The 21,483-nt window shown below is 36.3% G+C and overlaps 1 protein-coding gene across 1 annotated transcript in view; it reads right to left on the bottom strand.

Moving 5' to 3' along the window:
- Positions 1 to 831: 831 nt before the first annotated feature.
- LOC145683275 (uncharacterized) overlaps positions 832 to 21,483 on the bottom strand; it is a 33,810-nt gene continuing 13,158 nt past the window's right edge. Inside the window, exons 3-6 of the mRNA XM_081754641.1 lie at positions 18,320 to 18,424; positions 16,997 to 17,019; positions 8,553 to 8,774; positions 832 to 986 (exon numbers count right to left, since the gene is read on the bottom strand). Of these exons, the coding sequence (XP_081610767.1) occupies positions 8,598 to 8,774; positions 16,997 to 17,019; positions 18,320 to 18,424 (305 nt within the window). The 3' untranslated portion in view covers positions 832 to 986; positions 8,553 to 8,597. The remainder of the gene's footprint in view (positions 987 to 8,552; positions 8,775 to 16,996; positions 17,020 to 18,319; positions 18,425 to 21,483) is intronic.

The following is a 21,483-nucleotide window of genomic DNA, read 5'->3' as shown; positions in this document are numbered from 1 at the left end:
ATTTCGTATTAGTAGCTAGAAGGGACTATCCGGTTACAATGATGTGAGAAGACTTTGGGGGAAATGGGTGAAATTCAGCTCAAATGTAGAAGAGAATATGTAGATTCTCAATTCCAAAGCAAGTTATCCTAAAATGGATGAAACATAGTCAAAAAAAGCACAAACTCTTAATATTAATGTCAATAGAAAATCAACTAAAAAATAATTTTTCATTTATCCCCCCCCCAAAAAAAAACAAACGAAAGAGATGGCTAAGAGATCAGCTCAATTGTAGAATAGGTTATGTGGTTTCTATATTTCAAAATCAAATTGTCCTAAAATAGATGCAACATAGTAAAACATCACGAAACATGAACATTAAAGTCAATAGAAAATAAATTTAAAAAAAATGAAGTCCACATATCTCAAAAACTATAAGAAGATGGTTAATTGACAGCTTATTGCAAAGGCATAATGAAGTGCTTAAAAACTATGTATAGCACTGAAGGTAAATATGGATAGAACAATGTCGAAAGTCAAGTCGTTTGAGTACAATCAATATTAATGATAAAGTGCGTATATGCATCTTCTGGAGAATTACCCAGGGCAACCCATGCTGAAGTTAAGTACTTGAAATACGATGAAATCTCCAGACTGAATTTAGCACGAAACGTGTCATTTGACCTGATCACGTGACACAGTTTAATCCTTATGGCAAACCGGATGGGTCCTTAGTTTAATCGAGAACTCGTTTCCAATAATTTCCCTGTGTCGAAAATCAAACACACAAAAATTTAGATCAGAGGATACAATATAAACTATTTAATTTACCGTAATAAACAATAACACGTATTTTAATAAACAAATTTATATTTATTTATTGTGCAAGTACACGTTTTAATAGAATACATAAATTATACATGAGTAAGAAAAATAAATTAACACAGTAAACCATTTCATAACGAAGTTTACTTCAGAAGTTGGGCACTAGATTCCACCGTGAAATTCTACAAAAGAAATCAAACAAAGAAGAAGGATAAATTACAGAAAATTGTTTTTATGTCATAATCAAATAGAAAACAATAATAAGTTACTACATTGATAGGTAAATAATTGTATTTCTCTTAAAATTATTTTAATATTTAAAATACATTATGATTGTCCTTAATACTAAAAATAAATTAAAATATATATGTTCAATGCTTTTTCAAATGAGTGTATAAGATTTGTTTAGACACATATCCGCACTTAAATACGGTGATATTTCGGGATTTAGGATTCAGGATTTAGATTTGTGGGCTTCTATGACCATGTTAGCCTGTCACGTTTGAGAGAGGACGTCCCTCGGCGAGCACACCAGGGAAGAAGAAGGAAGGAAGCGACCTGGGACCTGTATATTAGGTATCATCCCGGCATTTGCATGGTGTGAATGAGGTAAACCCAGGAAACCTGAGTAAAACTCAAAGCTGGCCTGAAAAGCTTTTTACACTTTTTCGACAGACCGGGGGTGATATTTCAATGTGATATAATAACAAGTGCCGGTAATATGTTAAGATTATCTGTGTCAATGTTAGAAGGGTTTTACTTCAGCAGATGGTTCTACCAAATAGAACATTTGCAGGTAGCTGAGTTGAGTTGATTTTGAGTTTAACGTCCCTTTAATCAGCGAGGCTATATGAGACATGGACCTACTGATTAACATGGAATCCGAACCACATGAGCTCCCACCGGGAAATGAACCCGGGTCTCTCACGCCAAAGGCGAATTTGCTAACCGTTTAGCCACGGAGGAGCTCCATTTACAGGTAGAATTGAGTATTTGAATGATTCTTCAGCAAAGTAAAACGACAATGTAAGATTGTGTAGAACACAAGAGTGTATGTATTAGTGAATATACACAGGTCGTTAATTGTTATATTGAGGAACTATTTTCTGTGTGACAATCCAGCGATTAAAAATAAGGAAGTTCGTGAAATGAAATGGCGGGAAATTATCAAATCAAGTAATTACAACATTATACCGGTACTGTATACCGGTTGTAATCCCAATAAAGCTTTTTTTTAAGACAAAGAACTACCCTACAGAGGAATTTTTATAGCGACATTGAATGATAAAACGTGAGTTGAATTGCAGTAAATGTGGAAACGAGTTGAAAATACAACACAGTCGGATTAAGGAGAGCTGTATCCCCCGGTCTCTAGGTGGACGGCGGCCTCCTCTCTGATCAAAATCTTAACTGGCTGTCTAGAAAGAATCATACAAGATAAATCACAATCATAAGATAAAATATGACCAAAAATATTAATTATATTCCCTTATTATGTACTTTCACAGAAAATGTATTAGGCGATGTCAGAAGGGTCCACATAATTTTTCCAGTCCCGGGCCTCCAGGTGAGTTAATCCAGCCCTGAAATACAGGCACAGAGAAATACATATACTGCGCTTTTGCCGTAAAGGAAGTTAGAGCAAACAATGTGACACTCATTTATCCATAGTGAAAGGTATTTTCCTCGAAGATTCCAAATTAACAATCGAAAGGACAGTAGCGTATTACTCATTGCTGCATGCAGTGACGTAACTAGAGGGGGCAAACGGGGCTTGTGCTCCGGGCGCTGGATTGAAAGGGCACAAAATTGGGCAAATATTTGATTGGTCAGGAGGCGCTAAAGGGAGTTCTCGCCCCGACGACAACTAGTATATTTGCGTCGTTGGGTGCACATTATCATATGCAAGGTATGAAGTTGTTCAAAATGAGTTTGAAGTAAGTTCAAAACGGTTACTGATAGGAGTTCATACTATAGAGAAGTGTGTGTGTATGTTAACCCGGCTTTGAGGAATTCTCAAATTATCGGTGAAGTGCGCAAGGTGGTGGAAATAGCCGAAGCAGAATTCGCAAAAAGAAAATTGGGTCATGTTTAGGTGAAGGGTGCCATGCTAATTGAAAATACCAAACTTAACCTAACCTAACCTAACCTAATATTAACAGAAATTAAGGAAATTGTACCACGAAAAAAAGCTGTCCTCCCTTAACTAAACATTGGCCAGAAAATTTAACAAAGGAAGACATGTGGAAGGACGCTAAGTATTCGGTGCAGTGCAAAGAGACAAATAAGGTAATAATTTTTAGTGCCCGTTGAGAATTCAAATCCATCCATCTTAGCGTAAACCAGTCCATGAAATTAATATTAAAAGCAGCAAGTGGACAACTACATGAAAGAAACATTTAATTGATGGGACAAGATACAATCCCAGTCCACAAGCAAAAAATTAAATACAAGTGAAGAAATGTTCGATATTCAATTTCATCATTTGGAAAAAAGGAACATTTTGAAGGTTACCTATCGGAGCATATTTTCAAACAATCTACAAGGAATATCAACGGTTGTCCACATATTTCTGTTTGTCGCATCGCAACTAAATTCTCCAAAACAGTAGCACGAATATGGTGGTAAGTTGTTTTGTTTAGCAACCAATTATATTGGTGTATAGCCAACCAAGATAAAAATGTACATACCTAACTGCGTAACTGCTCCAAATTTATGCATAATTTTATTCCTTTACTTAAACGCAAAATTTGCGTTTTGTACCTGATGATTGCAGTAATCCAATGAAATGAAAATGAAATCTTTGAGTTTTACGTCCCACGGTTATGCAGGTGAGGCTAAAGGAGACGGTGATGATGAGTAATGAATGAAATGGTGGAATGAATAAAGTGGGAGGAAACAGGAAAACCCCGAGAAAACCCACGCACACGGTGTTTGTCCACCAGAAAGTTCCAGTAATCCAAGTATACATTTAGTTCACCATGCGCATGTATCAGAGGAACATAGAATAGGAAAGGAAAAACAAAGAGATGTTCAACTTGGTGAGCTGTTAGACTCGCGACACCAAAAGCGCATGTGATAAAACTCCGTAAATACTTAAAAGTTAGAGACTAAATACTTGTGTACAATTTATAAATTTTAAAAATTAAGCTTTGTATCTAATTTCAACAGTGCATAATAGTCTGACACTGAAATTTATAATAACGCACCCTGTTTTGTGATGTAAAGAGTGGGTGGTAAAGATAAACTTGAGTGCGGACAAGAGGTGCGCAATAAGTGATGGCTTGAGGTGAATATGCACTAAGAAGTCTCCAAAATTCTAACTTTTTCATGAAGTGATAGTACACGAAAATGTCGAATAATACGTTACCGATACAGCTTAGTGTTCTTCAGTAACATTTTAATTCCATATGAAATGAAGTAAACCGAACCTTTCAAGTTAGAGGATGCAGTGGATACTTCTTGAACAAACGATTCCGTACAATGTAGTGTGAGCCCACCCTGTAGGATGAACTAGTTACGTGTGGATCGGGCTTGGATCAACGAAAATATACGAACATTTTGAACGATTATTCTACGTTCTATACAAAAACAAAGGGGCAATAAAACTGAGGTGCCATATTTACCATATTCGTATTTCGTGTAACATACATGTATGTTTTGGTTTTTGTAATAAAGACACTACGTTTATACTTTCTTTAGCGATGTGAGGTAGAAAATTTTCCATTTCAGAAAATGTTCCGGAAACTTTTCTCCTATATTTTTCCGGAAAAGTTTCCGTTCTAAACAAATATCAGTGATCAAGTAACAATTCCTCATAACCCGTAGAATTGGTCGACTTCATGTGCAGAAATGTTTAAAAGTGGAAAATCTATGTAATCTGAAAATTTTCGTGGCTCTGAAAATTTCCGGTGCTATATAGGAACAAATAAAACATTTTATCATGAATCGAAAAATTTTATGTTGTGTATGAAAAAACTGAAAAACGTTTTATAAGCAGGAAAATTTTCATAATTTTAAAGCAAAAAGTAAAACAGCTGTTTATGAATCGGAAAGTTTTATTTCTCTGTAGAAACAAGTGAAAGAAATTTTCAGGGATCGGAAAATTTTCGATATGATGTAGATACAAGTGGAAAACTTCTCATAATCCGGCCAATTTTAAATATTTTGTGTAGTGATGTTAGGAAGAAAAATTTCCACTATATTTAACTGCACATTGAGCTATAAAATTGAATTCCTGTATAGGAATGTTAGACAGCAACAAAATATAATTTTCCAATTAGCTTTCGGGAACCGGAAAATTTTTTAATATTTCGAGTTTGCAAGTAAAAACTTACATAGCGTTTCTCTCCGTGTATATATATATATATATATATATATATATATATATATATATATATATATATATATATATATATATATATATATATATATATATATATATACACCCTCCATTCCAAAAGAAACCGAACGTTTTAAAAAAACAAAAAAGCAATGTACATTTTGGAACAAATCATTTTTATTAATCAATGTATTCCCCTTCTGCATCGATACACATATTTGCACGCTCCAACAAGTTGTCAAATGACTTCTCCATGTCCTTTATTGGAATGGTCTTTACGACGGCGGTCGTCGCCTTCTCAATGGCATCAATCGATGCGTGCCACTTTCCTTTCATCGCCAAATGCAGTTTCGGGAACAGATAGAAATCGCACGGAGCGAGATCTGGTGAATAGGGCGGATGATGCAACCGAATAATGTGATTTTTGACCAAAAATTCAGTTACAAGTCGCGAACGATGTGATGGTGCATTATCGTCCAAAAGAGTCCAACTGCCGATTTCGCGATATTCGGGCCGAATACGACGAATTCTTGCCAGCAAACGCTTCATGACGCCTAAGTAAAACTCTCCAGTGACTGTCTGGCCGGCTGAACAAATTCTTTGTGGATAATTCCTTTTGAATCGTAAAAACAAATCAGCATCACCTTAACTTTTGACTTCACCAAGCGACTTTTTTGGGTGTTCCTTCATCCGGCGCTTTCCATTCAGCACTTTGCCGCTTTGTTTCGGGCTCATATTCAAAACACCACGTCTCGTCACCAGTTACAATCGATTTCAAGAAGTTTCGATCCTGCCGAGCACTTTTAACGATGTCTTTGCAATGCGCAATTCGATCAACTTTTTGGTCTTCGGTGAGTTTGTGTGGTACAAACCGCGAATTAACCTTCTTAAGGCCCAAAACTTCGGTCAAAATGCGGTATGCAGTTGTTTGAGGAATGCCTAATTCCATTTCAATAACTTTGACCGACGATTTTTTGTTATGTTTGATGAATTCACGCACTTTTTCGATGTTTTCTTCCGATAATCCTGTTCTGGGACGGCCTGATCTTTCGTCATCATCCAGCGTCTCTCTACCCGATTTGAATCGCCTGAACCACTCGTAAACTTGCGTACGGGATATACACTTATCACCATATGCAGTTTGTAGCATTTGGTGCGTTTCACTAAAAGTTTTACCCAGTTTAACACAAAACTCAATTGCAGCTCGTTGTTTGAAACTCATTTTCCGACCGATGTACACAACACACTGACAGTTGAAACGCAATAACTTTGTTGCCGTGCATCCAAATGTCATGACATTTATACCAGTTGTCAATGAGGGACTACGCCATCTACCGGTAAAATATTACAACAGATGGCACTAGTGGTACTATTTGTTTTCAAAAGTTCGGTTTCTTTTGGAATGGAGGGTATATATATATATATATATATATATATATATATATATATATATATATATATATATATATATATATATATATATATATATATATATATATATATAAAGTACAGGAAACATAAATAGAGTTCACAGAGTACAATTATCCTATTCCATTGTTTAAAATGTAACAAGAAAGTGAAAAGAAAACTTTGTGAATTTATCAATTATTTCAAAAACAAAATTCCACTATTTCTTCACATATAGGCCTGAGAGATTTATTCATGTACTCATTTATTTTAAATCCATGTAGCGGGAATGAGCGTGATGGCTCTAAAAGTATAGGCATATTAAATGAAAATCTAATACTTTACGAAATATGATCTGGATCATATTTTTTAAATTTCGGATGGGTAATCTATATTACATTAAAGCGCCAAATTTTCCACTCATTCTTAACTGATTTCAATCCCAAATACTAGGGTTATGGAAAACACTCAAAGAAAATGATCAATATTGTATCAAAACAAAATGAATTTTAGAAAATTTATCGTGCTACTCGGAAAGAAATGGGGGTGGAAGGGTAAATCCAGTATTTTATTCTTTACTGATTCTAAACGCTTGCAGAGAAGATGATCGGGGAGCCTCAAGGAACAGCTGCAACATATTACGTCAAAATCAAGCATTTCCTTAAACAAAAAATATTATGGAATATATTTTTGTAATTCATCGGTGAGGAGGGGGAGAATAAATTCACACTTTTCCTCTTGGCATATTTTAACCTTAAGCTGTGGGGATATTCCCGACGACATAAAGAAAATTTTATTTTGTCATAATCGAGAAATTTGTACGTATTTTATATTGGAATATTATTTTGCATTACATGAAAAAACTTACAAACACTGAGTTAATTTTACGCCCTTTAACACCCTCCCTTGTACTTGATTGATTGCAACCCCAAAGAGTAGACTTATTTTTCTAAGTAGATAGAAGGCACATACAAGTTTTATCAAAATCGGGTAAGTTTCAGGAGAGTTACCGTGAAATCGGCAGCCGAACAGACGGAGACACACTTAAATCCTAGTGTAGTCGAATGGTATAACGTTTACGAACATTCAATTCAATGAATGTACAGCGGGGGACACTTCTAAATGGTACAGCCATATGGAGATTTACGGCTAAGGTGTACCATTTAGAAGTGTCCCCCGCTGTACAATTAATATTATCCTTATGTCTATATTTTGAAATATTGCTTCTGCAGTTCTACCAAAGAAAGATATTTTAAGCCAGGGCCGGTTCTACCATATGTACAACACGTGCATTTCCACGGGGCGGTAAGTTTCGAGGGGTAACAAAATTTATCGTAACTATATTATTTAAAATTGGAAACACACTTCATGATGATGGTAGTTAAATTTACTAAATTGACCTTCTACTTGAATACTATATTCATAAATCATGTATAGGTCGTATTTATTTAGAGTCACATGGACAGTACTAAAGCAAATGGTCATATAAATCCCAGCATGAATTGCTTGATTGTTGTCATACAAGAACTCAATTCTCGAACAGTAGCGAACATCTGTTTCACTTAGTTAGTTATCATAGTTTTGATATGAAAATTAGTCTTGTGTTTGCCACAACTTTCATATCATTGAAGATGGAAGCATTTTTTTAATATAACTTTGACAGATACGAAAAGAAAATCAAAAAGTAAAGATAAAAGAAGTAGTTGCACTGGGATTGAAAACTGATTTATTGAGATTGAAGCTCGATATTGAGTTCTATAAAATCACTATATTTCTTCCACTTGTGTTTAAAACCCCAGGACCCACGAAAATTGTGCATCCTTTCCTTTTTTATTTGTTCGAATACGCCTGCATTCGCTTACATTGAGCTACCAGCAACAGAATTGGGAGTACAGAACCGAATATAGGGAATACGCTGGTAGTCAATAAGTGATCTGCATTATTTTCACTCATACCTACCCTTGCATTCATTTGTAGATTTCTTATCTAACTTGCTTACCATATGAAGAAAGAAGTTAAAACAGACGAGTTGCCGATTTCTTTACTAGAACACATATGGTGGAGTGGATCCACAATTAGCCGAGCTCGCCGTCTTGCAGACACATTCATCTATATCAAACTCCAAGTTCGCTGGACAATGTTGAAGCCACGCGTTGCCACTCAGACACATGATGAACTCATGGCAATCGGTTGGATGGGGGTAATACCCATCTCCTGGGCACTACGAGAAAATTTAATAATAATAATAACAATAATGCAAATTTCGTTACAGTAACATAACACTAAATTAACCAGAAGTACCGAAAGAAGGCCTTGACGCAAAGTCCGTCATTGGTTTGTATTATGAAAATATCGGACAGTTGTAGCATTCAGTAGCGGCATTTGGACGTTAAAAGTGGGTGGGCCAAGACATGATCAGAATATTTGCGTATAAATGTTAGTTTTCCTGCTTGTTTCTAATATTTTGTTTGACGAAAGGTTGTATAACTTATAGGATACTATCTTTTTCAGTTAAAATACCGTATATAGTATTTCATATTTTATTAAGTAAATTGACAACGCCACTAGGTAGTAGCCCTTTGTACTCTTAAACAACAAAAGTGTAAGAAGAGATTTGATTCCTTGCTCATGAACATCTTAAAATTCTATCTGGAAAACTGTGTGATCAGGTTATTGAATAACAAATTTGCAAAACAAATAAATAGGATAATATTAATCATAGTTATAAATAATAATGTTTGTTTTGCAAGTCATACTGAAACAGGGGTTAACGAACAACTTAATTTTTAATTCCACACATGCTCTTAAATATATGTTATTACTCTTAGAAAATGAAAGACAGTAAATACTACAAGAATATGCTATGACATTTAAAGAAATATTTGCTTTTGCAACTTCCCGAAACATGTTCGTTGCCATTAGGTGCAGTTTTCACTTTCTTGGAGCACATCAAACCAAAACAATATAAACAATACTTAGAATCACTCCAGTTATACAAAATAACACTAAAACCTAGAATTATGTTGAATTCACTAAATTTAATGGTATATACACTCATGCACTCCTAACACACCACTTCACTCATATATTACACTACAGACCATTGGAAAAGATAGAAGTTGTTTCTTATTACACTTTTTTCCTTTACTTTTAAAAGAAGAAAAGACATTTTAGGAACTGTCAATTTTTGTGCAATTAAAAACTAACTTGTGAAAGACTTTTTTTTTCTTTTGCGAATTGCTCTCTGAATTAGTTTCAAAGCGGCTGACTAGCATGTCGAGCCCTTGTAAGAACTGAAAGTATGCTGAAATTGTTGTGTTCCAATAGATTAATTTTGGGGTTATTTTCTGTGGCAATGAAAACGCAATTCCTGTATTTTTTTTTTCTTTTTTCTACTCCACGGGAAGACAACCAATACGTACTCCCGGAACGGCAAATATATGGCACCATTTTTTTCTATGAATCAGTATTCTATGAAAATTTTATATTTCTAAATGAAACTATATATATTAATGGGTTACTTCAAAAAAGTGCGGGGACAACTGCCCCCTTTGCCCCCTAATCTGCGCCCATGGTAGCATTGTTGGTAGTAAATTTTGAACACCCCATAGCCATAATCTAAACTTCGAAACAAGAGAGGAAAATGCGAAAGAGAATTGAGACGAGACACCTATTGCAACAAAATTTCATATAAACGACAGATGGATTGCTTTCCCGTGCTTAGTGACCGCAATGAGTCGTGAAGCTTGACGTACATTTATTAATTACACAACCTGATCGAACGCGAGGGTATGTCTCGGTCGTCAACCCCCACCGATGAAATTTTGCCAGTGTTGTCTCTCGCGCTATACGGAGAACATCCCCTGAGGCTACAGTGCGTCGGATTTCCATTAAGTTTCGTTTTGTTGCTTTTGTTGTTGTTTTATATTTCTGCTTGTTTCTGTTTAATTTGAATTGTTAATGTTCGTGTTATACATCTTTAAGTTTCTTTTCTTTTTCGCTCGTTTGCTATGTCCTCTAAGTTTGACAACGTTGTTGGAGCACTTCAGATGTTAGTTTTTTTCTTCAAGTGTGTGCTCTGAAGGTAGCTGTAAGAATCAAGGCTAGCTTGGGAGAGTAATACTCCCGGAAGTAGGAACTAGGGATGGGCAAAACTGTTTTTTATAAAAACCGAAAACCGGTTTCTATAAAAACCGAAACCCGAAAAACCGACATTTCGGTTTTCTCCAAAACCGGTTTCGGTTTTCTCCAAAACCGGTTCGGTTTTCACCGAAACTGGTTTCGGTGAGAACTTTTCGAAAACATAAAACTATTTCTGTGGAAATGGATTCGGTTTCCGGAGAACAACGAAACACCATTCTGGTCAGAAATAGAACAAATTTTGAAAAAAACCGGAATCGGTGAAAAAACGGATCAGGTGAAAAACCGAACCGGTTTTAGAAAAAACCGATAACCAGTTTCGGTGAAAACCGAAACCGGTTTTTTGAAAATTTTCAAAACCCGGTTTCGGTTTTTCTAAAAACCGGTTTTGTGCCCAGCACTAGTAGGAACTAAGTACACGCTTCTGATTGGTTGGCATTATCCGTGTCTTTCCACATAGACAACATATAGCAGAAATCAAACGCTTGCTGCTCTCTGTCCTCGTGGCTGAGCATGCTAGCGCTACGGGCTACTAACAGAAATAGTTTTTGGCGTGGGTTCAAACCCGGCCCAAGGAAATCTTTTTTATTTAAAAAAAATCATAACACTCTTTTCATTAAAATAAGATGGAAATAATACTCAAAAATGTGATTTACTTACTTTGGTGCAGATAAGTAGTAGTAGTAGGAGAAGTAGTAGTAGCAGTAGTACTAGTAGTAGTAGGAGGAGGAATACTAGTAGAAATAGTAGTACTACTGGTAGTAATAGGAGTAGTAGTAGGAACGGGTTAGAAGCCCTGCAGGGCTCGTTTTGTTCCACCTTGATCCCCATGATATAAATTTTGTGACCAACTTAATACTTCTGGCTAGGGTAGCGCGTAAAACAGCTGGCTAGAGTAGCGCGCGAAAAAAACGTACTTGCGGGAGTATTACTCTCCCGACCGGGTCGTCACGAATCGTACCGAATTCTTCCGTGAGGGAAAGCAATTCTATGATTAGTGTTGAGCGCAGGCTTCACGAGTCGCCGCGGTCAGTAAAACCTTTCCTATCCCTTATTGACTCAAAGTTATAAAATGTGTTTGTCCACTGATCAATGTTTGACTCCCAGGTAAACACCTTTGATTCCTGTCAGTGATGATATAAGGAATATAGTACTGGGAGAAATGAACTGCAGGCGATTGGCTATTGGCTAGTCTAACGTTTCAAACTGTTGAGCTTACTGTCCGTGCTGTTAGGGTATAAGCAGAGTGTTGAATTTACCGGATCATGCTATCAGTCCGTCTCAAGCAGACATAAATTTTTGTTTCGAAAAGATCACTATTTGTATTTTCGGAATAGTCTACAAATGTTATAAGATTTTACTTTGATGCGTTACAGTGTTCTTCCCCTTTTTAAACACAAACCATTTGTAACACTTCCTATTTCTTCTGTTCGAGACAGAGATTTCTGTGTTAGACTTCACCAGTCCAGCTTCAAACGAACCAATAGCGCAGACAAAACTATGTATCTCTTACTCTAAATCATGCTTTCTTTACATTGTCAGTATCTTATGTTCATAATCATTCATTCAGAGCCACGGTGCCTCAGTGATAGACAGTTCACCTTTGGCGCGTGGAGTCCTTGCTTCGTTTCTAGCTCTTACCAATTGAAGGGATAATTTCGATAAGGGCGTATCGACCTATTTCCGGTAAAATGAGATATACATATTTTCTGCAAGTTTGAGCATGCCCGTATATGTTTAGGTTGTGTTAAGGTAATATCTCTGCTCCGTAGCGAACGCCTGTCTCCAAAAGTAGTGTGTGAATACGTTGGTTAATTGGATAAGGGCGTTTGTTTTTCTGCTGTCCTGAAAAATTGAAGTATTGCTAGTTACGCCCTTATCCAAATTTACCCCTGAATTGAACTTTGTGGTGCAGAAACACCATGGGCATTCCTTTTCTCGGAGTTCTTCCGGATTCTCTCACTTCCTTCGTTCCATCATTATCATCCATCTTAATATCACCGTGTCCGTTAGCCGTGATGCGTAATCGTGCGACATTAATCTAAAAAGGAAATAATAACGATTCCTTTTACGCCTTATGAAGATCAGAAATTTGAAAAAAAAAAATATTTAATACCACGTCCCGTGATTACGTCATGCGATTTGTGCAGAAGGAGACGAATAATTAAGAAAGACAATGATTATGGAAGAATAGTAGAATGCATATGTGGGAGGAAACGGAAACAATCTGAGAAATTTGAAGAAAAGGACATTCTCCACCAAACCACACAACAAACTCACTTAATGTGAGGTTGAACTATAGATGTCTAGCACGAGAAGTAAGCGCTAGTATTGCCCATGAGACGAGCCTGTCTCGAAAACGAGATTCGATAGTAGTCACTTTTCGTTTTTAAGATTAGAGAAGAAATTTCCCGAGTCTCGTGGATGGGCAACACTAGTTTAGCCAACTTTCAGATATCAACCATTAGTTTAGTGTTAGATCATTCATACGATAAAAGAAAACTATAAATTGACAAAGTGAACCTACGAATATAATGAGAAGAATTTATCAAGACACGAATTCATTACACAATATTACCCCAATTATAAATGTGGTTAGATTACACCCTTCGTGGACTTTTCGTAACATGAAAAGATTTTGATAACTTCTAGATAAAATTAAGAAAAAATCAAGGCATAATTTTTGCATAGAGGTGTTTAACACTTTGGCACTGTTACTCTCAAGCAACATCGCTTTCTGTTGCGTTATCCACACGAATCATAAGTTCAGTGATCATTTAATTGGCATTATTGCTTTCATACCATATTCATATACATGATTTGCAGGTCACTTCTACAGATACTTCTAACCTTCGTCGACAGGAGCCAGTCAAATTTAATATTGTTGAAGCTTTATCTCCTTCGTTCCGCGATTTTTTTTTTTTTTTTTACTTGTGGTTTCTTGTTCTGTACGAAAATATTTCAAGGAAACTGCTGCTAATTATTGAGATTATTCTTATGATATTTGACCATAATAGGGCAATGCTGCTCAGTAGCTACTAGGGATGGCCAGAACCGGTTCCTGGTGGAACCGGTTTTCGGTTCTGAACGGATCCGGTTCTAGAAGATCCGGTTCCGCAACCGGTTTTTCGGATCCAAGTCTGGAAACGGTTCTTCGGATCCAGGTCTAGAACCTGTTCTTCGGATCCAGGTCTAGAACTGGTTCTTCGGATCCAGGTCTGGAACCGGTTCTTTGGATCCAGATCTGGAACCGGTTCCGCTGGAACCGAAACTTTGTGACCATCCCTACGCTAAACCCGAGCTGCTGGCAAGCTGTGAACAGTATGCTAGATGAAATAGTGGAAGCGACAGGCAGGCACCCAGGCGGCGGCAGCTTGTCTCATTTGGCTAAATAAACAGGGTAACTGGCAAACTCATTGGTTAAACAGGCAAACTGGCCAACTCATTTGGCTAAACACCCACTGGTGGACCAAATATTTTTTTCTGGGGGCACAAGCGGGTCTGGGCGGGAAAGGCACAAGCGCATGGTCCTCTTTGCATTATTTTTGAAGGTGAACTTTATCCCTCCTTTACGGGTCTTTGGGAGCTTTCGGATCCAGGTCTGGAACCGGTTCCTAAGATCCGGTTCTGGAACCGGGTTTTCAGATCCAGATCTGGAACCGGTTCCTAAGATCCGGTTCTGGAACCGGGTTTTCAGATCCAGATCTGGAACCGGTTCCTAAGATCCGGTTCTGGAACCGGGTTTTCAGATCCAGATCTGGAACCGGTTCTTAAGATCCGGTTCTGGAACCGGGTTTTCGGATCCAGGTCTGGAACCGGTTCCTAAGATCCGGTTCTGGAACCGGGTTTTCGGATCCAGGTGCGGAACCGGTTCTGAAAACCGGATCTCCGAGAACCGGTTCCTCGCGGAACCGGTTCCGCCGGAACCGGAACTTTGTGGCCATCCCTAGTAGCTACACATAAGACGTATTTCATGGTAATGTTGTTTTGAAATAAACATCCTGTATTTTGTAACCAAAGTACAAAGAATACTTTTCAAATTACGAAATTATGATCAGGAAGACATGGTTCAACCATGGCAATGCTATCAATGCTTGCCAAATAAAGGGTTAAAAATAAGAGAATATACAGGAGAACTGAACCGCGGGATTCCATGGTGAAGACGCATTTGTTAACACTATATCTAAAATAGTATTGTGTGCAGTTCCGCAAGTCTACCGGGGACCAAATTTTCTGAGCACTTTATTGTGTTTCACGCCTTTAACATACGTTACAAAACAATTGATCCATATTCACGAAATTAAGGTTTATGTAGACTATTCCCTTGTAAAGTTTGAAATTTTATTTTTTAATATTTTGCTATTTTCTACTTATTGTATGTGATTCAATTGTTATTTACTTGAATTACAATTAAACATTTACATATTTGTCTATGGATTTGCATGCATGCACACAGAAACATTGCAGATAACATCAGTTGAAAATATACTTCAAAAATATTCATTTGTTCCTTAAATGCATCTAAAAACTGTTAGTCCTAAAGTGCATTTTTCTTTCTTCATAATAATTAGACATTTCATTAACTCTTACAAATACGTATAAACGTATGACAACTTAGACTTCACCAGTGTATTTTCCTAAAATTCCAGCCCACTTTGATATAATACTTGACCCCCTTCCTATTCAAAACAACCGAGCGAAATACGAGATGGCCGTCATGATAAGTATATATATATATATTCTTCAAGCCCATACGAAATAAAGATTATTTTTAAATACGACATCTTAGTTTGCTCGGAAATAGGTTTGATGTTAATTTTATTACATTGTGAAATTAGTTTTATTAACTCATGTTTCATTATATATATTTTAAGAGTATATACCTGTGTTAAAGTTTTCCTCAGCTACAACCTTCCTCAGCTATATTATGAGAGAAATAACCAATTTTGATAGCTTATATATTATCTCTATTGGATATTTCTATCATAATGTGTCTGTGAAAGACTATGTTATATAGCCGAAACTGTAATATAAATATATACTCTTAAAATATACAGGGTGTAACAAAAAAGTGCGGCAAAATATTAAGGGTGAATTCCTTACGGGTAGACAAGCAAAAAATTTCATATGACCTTATGTTAGGAAATGCATCGTTACAGAGTTACGGCCACTGAGCCACCTGACGGTGTGATATAGTCACCTTCTGGTTGCCCCTCAACGTGACTCAATTTAAACCTCAGTAATCCAGCCTCTAATTAAGCTAGAAAATAATTTTGGTATCAATGTGTTTCTGAAGAACAAAGCTTTTCGCCGATATAAATTTTATGTGTGTGAGTGATACCGCGGCGGATGGGGGAGGGTAAAGTACGTACCTTTTCGTTTTTTGCATCAGAATTTTGAGGATGGCACTCCTTCCCCTTGGGGTTCATTCATAAAATGTAGTATGCGAAGCAATGAAGTAGTCCATGATATGGAAATACCCTGTATGTGTACTTGTTGCGTAGAAGTCTTATATGGAACCGACCTGAAAATAAAGTAATTTGCAAACTGAGATTCAAAAAATTGGCCAAATTTTCTCTCCTCCTTTTCCTCCTATATAAGCAATAAGTACATTACCATAAAGCCATATAAGGGTGTTACCATATAGCGGACTACCTCATTGTTTCATATACCATGTTTTTCTAAATGTACCCCAAAAGGGGAAGGAATCTATTATCAAAATCCTGATGCAAAAGTCGAAAAAGCACGTAATCCTCCCCCGTCCGCTGTGGTATCTTCCACATACAGAAAATGCATATCGGCGGAAAGCTTCGTCCTTCAGGAATATATTGATACCAAATTTTCGTAGTAGCTTAATTAGGGACTCAGTTATTTAGCTTTAAATTGAATCACATTAATAGGCGACCAAAATATGACTATATCACACCGTTAGGCGGCTCAATGACCGTAACTCTGTAACGATGCATTTCCCGGCATATGATCATATATATATATATATATATATATATATATATATATATATATATATATATATATATATATATATATATATATATATATATATATATTGCTTGTCTACCCATAAAGAATCTACCCTTGAAATTTTGCCGGACCTTTTTGTTACACACTGTATATACTACTTTGGTCAGTTGGAATTTTATTAGTAATCTTGAATTTTCCAAAGTTGCAAGGAATAATTTACATGAATGACTACTAATTCTAATTTAACAATTTTATTGTCATAATGACCACTAGAATTCACTGGCAATAATAATTAAATTATAATTATAAAAATTTACTTACGTTGTAACCTGGAATAGGAGTGGCTGTAAAACAAAAAAATAGGAAAAATAAAATATCTTTCTTTGTTGATGAACTATAAACATATTATTATGTAGGACTAAGTTAAATATAAAATTGAGAATTGCAATACCTCCTAGTTAATTAAACAATAATACTTAACAATTTTCGATATGAAGGGTTTTGTACTGAATCTCAACGTTGTTACAAATGTATGTAATTTAATCTGCTGTAAATTGACTAGGTCCCTTAATTAAATAACTTAAGACATTAAATAGTATTTTAAACTATACTTAACATACACATACGAATGATCCATTGTGATAAGCAATTTAATAGTGACGTAAATGAAATACCACCCATGAGTAATTACCGATTGTACGCAGCCGCCGATCTACAGCGATAGGGTATGTCTAAGTTGTCGGCAAAGGCACGAACACTTTTCCGAGGGTCCGCTTCGATAGTGTTTCTGAGGATCATTCGAATATAAAGTTGGTCGGTGTCCACGGGGTTCATTTTGCAATGCCATGTCATTCGGACATGAAGTTGGTCCGTGCCTAAAAAGTTCATTCTGCAATACTTTTTCGTTGGAACATGTAGTTGATCGGTGCCTACGGGGCTCATTTTGCAATTCCGTGTTATTAAAACACGAAGTTTGTCGGTGTCCACGTGGCTCATTTTGAAATGCCATGTCATTCGGACATGAAGTTGGTCGGTATCTAAAGGGCTCATTTTGCAATACTGTTTCATTTAAACATGAATTTGGTCGGTGTCCATGGGGCTCATTTTGCAATGCCGTGTTATTAGAACATGGAGTTGGTTGGTGTCCACGGGGCTCATTTTGCAATGCCGTGTCACTCGGACATGAAGTAGGTCGGTATCTAAAAGGCTCATTTTGCAATACTGTTTCATTTAAACATGTAGTTGGTCGGTGCTTATGGGGCTCATTTTGCAAAGCCGTGTCATTGGAATGAAATTTTGGCAAATTAATGGCGAATGGTTTATTCATTCAATATTGTTAAAGTTTTCTTTTTCGGCTTGTTTTGCGGAATGTGTAGTTTTAAATTCATAAAGGAAAAAACTCTGGCGATTGCGCTTAGTCCATAGTGCACTTCTATACGATCTTATTTGACGAGCCACTATTTTTTGTCCGTGTGGGCACCCTAGACTATTTGCTGAACACGTACAATATTTCCGATGCGTGACCTGAGTCCTCTCTGTACTGAGTTGTTGAGATGAGTTTCCTGTCAGGCGTCAAAGAAGGCATTTCTTTCGCAATCAATGTGAAACAATATTACAGATGTTTATACAGGAAGTAGATCTTACGTCGTGGTGTTGTAGTAGATGTTGTTTCAGTGGTTGTTTCTTCTTCGGTTGTTGTCGGGGCTTCTGTTGTTGTTGTTTCATCAGCGGCCTTCACACGGTAATGAGCTGGAAAATAAGAGGTTCATTAAAAATGATGCCGTATTAAAATAACATAATTTCTTCAATATCATTAGCCTTTAACGAAAAAAATGTTCAAATCTGGAACTAGATTCTACAATACTCTTAGCCTCTAACGAGACAAAATGTTCAAAGTTGACACTACGTTCTACAATATTATTAGCATTTAGAAAAAAAAAAAAAGTTCAAAGCTGACACTACATTCTACAATACTATTAGCCTTTAACGGGAAAAAATGTTCAAAGCTGACACTACATTCTACAATACTATTAGCTTTACTGGGAATTGACACTACATTCTACAATACTATTAGCCTTTAACGGGAAAAATGTTCAAAGCTGACACTACATTCTACAATACTATTAGCCTCTTTAACGAAAAAAATGTTCAAATCTGGCACTAGATTCCACAATATTATTAGCCTTTAACGGGTAAAAATGTTCAAAGTTGACACTAGATTGTACAACATTATCACAAATGTTGCTCAAGACTATCAGTATGCTCCTCATATAGTTAGTGACTTACTGAATTGTATATATATATATATATATATATATATATATATATATATATATATATATATATATATATATATATATATATATATATATATATAATGATTAAAATTGATTATCAATAAAGAAATGTTTTGTTCAAAAATGTACCAAAAAAACCGAGGAGACTTTTTATATGACCTTATATATATACAATTCATATAAAATTAAAGGTCATATAAAAAGTCTCCTCGGTTTTTTTGGTACATTTTTGAACAAAACATTTCTTTATTGATAATCACATTTAAGTACACATTCACCATTATTATCTATGACCTTTTGCCATTTTTCGAGTAGCTTCATAATTCCATCACTGTAGACCTTCTGTGGTGTATCGCCGATAAACTTGGCCAAGTGATTTTCTGCGGCGATTCGATCGGCCATTTTTTTACTATCAAGAGAGGTTTGCAGAGACCGAAACAAATGGTAATCAGAAGATGCATTTTTTTTTTTTTAAATTCTATTCGAAGCGACTCATTACAGGCGATGAAAAATGGGTGAAATATGAGAATATCAAACGCAAGCGATAAAGATCGAAGGCTGGTGACCCTCCACAAACGACTTCAAACCCTGGATTGTCGGCAAACAAGGTTCTGTTGAGTGCATGGTACGATTGGAAGGGAATTGTCCATTATGAGCTGCTGCAATCTGACGAAATCATCAATTCGGTCTTGTATAGTGCACAACTCAACCGTTTGAATGAAGCAATTCAGAAAAAGCGACCAGCATTGGCCAACAGTAAAGGAATTGTGTTCCACCGGGACAATGCGCGGCCACACACATCTTTGATGACTCGTAACAAATTAATGGAACTTGGTTGGGAAGTTTTGATGTATCCACCGTATAGTACGGATCTTGCACCATCTGACTATTATTTGTTTCAGTCTCTGCAAAACTTTCTTGATGGTTAAAAAAATTGACCGACCGAAGCACCACTGAAAATCACTTGGCCAAGTTTTTCCACGATAAATCACAGAATTTCTACAGCGATGGAATTATGCAGCAAAAGGTCAAAGATAATAATGTTTAGTATGTATTTGATTAAAACTGATTTTCAATAAAGATTTTTTTGTTAGTACCCAAAAACCGCGGAGACATTTTATATGATACGCAGATGAAATTATTGGAGATTATCAGTGTGGATTTAGACGAAATCGATCAACTATCGACCAAATATTTAGCATTCGCCAAATACTCGGAAAAAAGTGGGAATATAATACCCATAATACCCCGGTACATCAACTATTTGTTGATTTTAGAAAAGGCTTACGACTCTGTTAGGGGAGCAACATTATACAACGTTCTTACAGAACTTGGAATACCGAGAAGGCTAATTAGATTAATTAAGATATGTTTAAATGAATCCCAAAGTAAAGTCCGGGTAGGAAAATTTTTTGTCCACGAGTTTTCACGTCGAACTTGGCCCGAAACAAGGAGATGCGTTGCCCCCATTATTATTTAATTTTGTTCTGGAATACGCTATAAGGAAAATCAAAGATAGCAACCAGGGCCTAGAGTTGAACGGTATTTACCAGGTAAACGGTAACGGCATGTGCTAATTATGTGAATTTAATAGAGGATGATAGGAAAACAATAGAAAGAAATGCAGAGATCTCATTAAACGCTTGCAGGGACATGGGTTTAGAAGTAAATGCAGAGAAAACTAAATACATGGAAGTGCTTCAGGACCGTAATATGGCAAATTATGAATGCGTTAAAATATTAAATAATACTTTTGATAGAGTGGATACTTTCAAATATCTAGGATCAATATTAACAAACGAAAACCATATTCACGTAGAAATTAAATGTCGACTAAAAGCAGGGAATTCGTGTTACTATTCGGTTCAAAATCTCTGGTCATCGCGAATTCTGTCGAGGAATTTGAAGCTTAAAATATATAAAACGATAATCATGCCTGTTGTTCTGTATGGTTGTGAAACATGGTCGCTTACTCTGAGGGAAGAACATAGATTTGAAAGTATTTGAGAACAAGATCCTGAGACGAATATTCGGACCCAAAAGGAACGGGAATGGGGAATGGCGGAAACTTCAAAACGAAGAACTACATAATTTATACGGTTTACCCAACATTGTTAGGGTCACCAAGTCTAGGAGGCTTAGGTGGGCGGGTCATGTAGCTAGAATGGAAGAAAGTAGGAATGCTTTCAAAGTCTTGACTGGAAGACCAATCGGAAAACGACCATTAGGAAGACCTAGGCGCAGATGGGAGGACAATATTAAGATATAGGTTCAATGCCGCGTTCACGAAAGCTCTCCACTGACTTCTATCCTTAGCCAACTGGATCTCACAGAGATAGGAATACAAAGTAGAAACTGGATCCAGTTGGCTAAGGATAGAAGTCAGTGGAGAGCTTTTCTGAACGCGGCATTGAACCTCCGGGTTCCATAAGCCACAGAGTTAGTTAGTTACTTAGTTATATATATATACACTATTAACTATAAAATTGTATTAAATGTTGTTTGTCTTGT

This window comes from Thermobia domestica, chromosome 4, assembly GCF_964235325.1.
Source record: "Thermobia domestica chromosome 4, izTheDome1.hap1.1, whole genome shotgun sequence".
Classification (NCBI taxonomy): domain Eukaryota; kingdom Metazoa; phylum Arthropoda; class Insecta; order Zygentoma; family Lepismatidae; genus Thermobia; species Thermobia domestica.
Note: the sequence above shows the minus strand (reverse complement) of the source record. Positions and strands in the feature narration are given on the sequence as shown.